Genomic DNA, 1,293 nt, shown 5'->3' with positions numbered 1-1,293 from the left:
GCGGCCCCTCCCGCCACTATCCTCGGCCGGCCGTCCAGCGCAGCTACAGTCAGGAGGACATGCTGGACACTCGGATCCGGACCGGACCGTACCGGCCCCGCGCACACTCCAGAGACGACCTGCTGGCCACCGAGCGCCGGGGCCCGAGACCAGACGATTACTCCCCTCTGCCCCGCCACGGCTCCTGGAGCTCAGCCAACGAGGAGGACAGCAGACGCGGAGGCGCTCGAGGAGGAGGCTGGAGCCATTATCCACCCAGCTACAGCGAGTACGAGCCGGGGAAGAAGCCGAACAAGCGGCCGGAGCGCTTCTCTGTAAGAGTCTGAGCTTCTGCTGTTCAGATGTTTGAGCACCGAGAGCCTGTCTGAATGTGTTCACGGCTTTCCTGGTTAATGTTGCTGATCTCATCTGATCTCACTGTTAAACACGTGGGACGTTCTGGTGTCATGAGTAGATATAGAGTGGGATCCAAACATCTGAAGCCACACTGATAACACTGCAAAAAAAGGCTTATCTTGTGTAGTATTTTCGTCTTGTTTCTAATCAAAATATCTAAAAGTTCTTAAATCAAGATGCATTCACTAGATAAGCAAAATGATGTAAGATATTTAGTCTTGTTTCCAGGGGAAGAATTTAATGATGTGCATTTTGTTTAAAACAAGTAAAAATATCTGCCGGTGGGGTGCGAAAAATAATCTTGTTTTAAGAGTAATTTCCTTCCCTCCGCTGTCAGATATTTTACTTGTTTTAAGCTAAATGCTCTTCATTTAATTTTTTTCCCCCTGGAAACAAGACTAAATATCTTACGTCATTTTGCTTCTCTAGTATATGCATCTTGATTTAAGAATTTTTAGATATTTTGACTAGAAACAAGACAAAAATACTAAGTAAGATACGCCTTTTTTCTGCAAGCCTTTTTTAACTTAAAAAGGTGGATTCTTTCTTTCTCGTTTAAACCTGGAAGGAAACGTGAGAAAAGATGGGAACACAGAACCGTAATGAGATCAAATGAATTAGTCAGAAAGTGAGTCTAACGATAAGGTCAGATTTTCTTCTTCCAGTACAGATCTCTGGAGAACCTGATGATCAGGGTTCGTTCTCATAGCTCTAGTGCAAACTCTAATATTGAGCTCATTTGTCCATTCAGCTTTCTGCATTTAACTGTGTTCTGTTAGAAAAGACTGCAGAGAAGCAGCATCTCTGATGTTTGGACCGCTCTGTACCTACACAAGCACACGGTTCATAATCACTGAGATCTTCTGCTTCTGTGCACACACACACACACACACACTC

General features: G+C 45.0%; 1 protein-coding gene across 2 annotated transcripts in view; it reads left to right on the top strand.

The window, feature by feature from the left end:
- ildr1a (immunoglobulin-like domain containing receptor 1a) overlaps window positions 1-1,293 on the top strand; it is a 10,705-nt gene that overhangs the window by 8,718 nt on the left and 694 nt on the right. Inside the window, exon 8 of one of the 2 annotated variants that reach the window (XM_016566625.1) lies at window positions 7-314. In XM_016566625.1, coding sequence (XP_016422111.1) covers window positions 7-314 — 308 coding nt within the window. The remainder of the gene's footprint in view (window positions 1-6; window positions 315-1,293) is intronic. The other variant, XM_016566623.1, reaches the window with a different exon arrangement.

The sequence above is a fragment of the Sinocyclocheilus rhinocerous genome, unplaced genomic scaffold (genome assembly GCF_001515625.1).
Source record: "Sinocyclocheilus rhinocerous isolate Xijiao unplaced genomic scaffold, SAMN03320098_v1.1 scaffold632, whole genome shotgun sequence".
In the NCBI taxonomy this organism is placed as follows: Eukaryota; Metazoa; Chordata; class Actinopteri; order Cypriniformes; family Cyprinidae; genus Sinocyclocheilus; species Sinocyclocheilus rhinocerous.
This window is presented reverse-complemented; position numbering and strand designations above follow the sequence as displayed.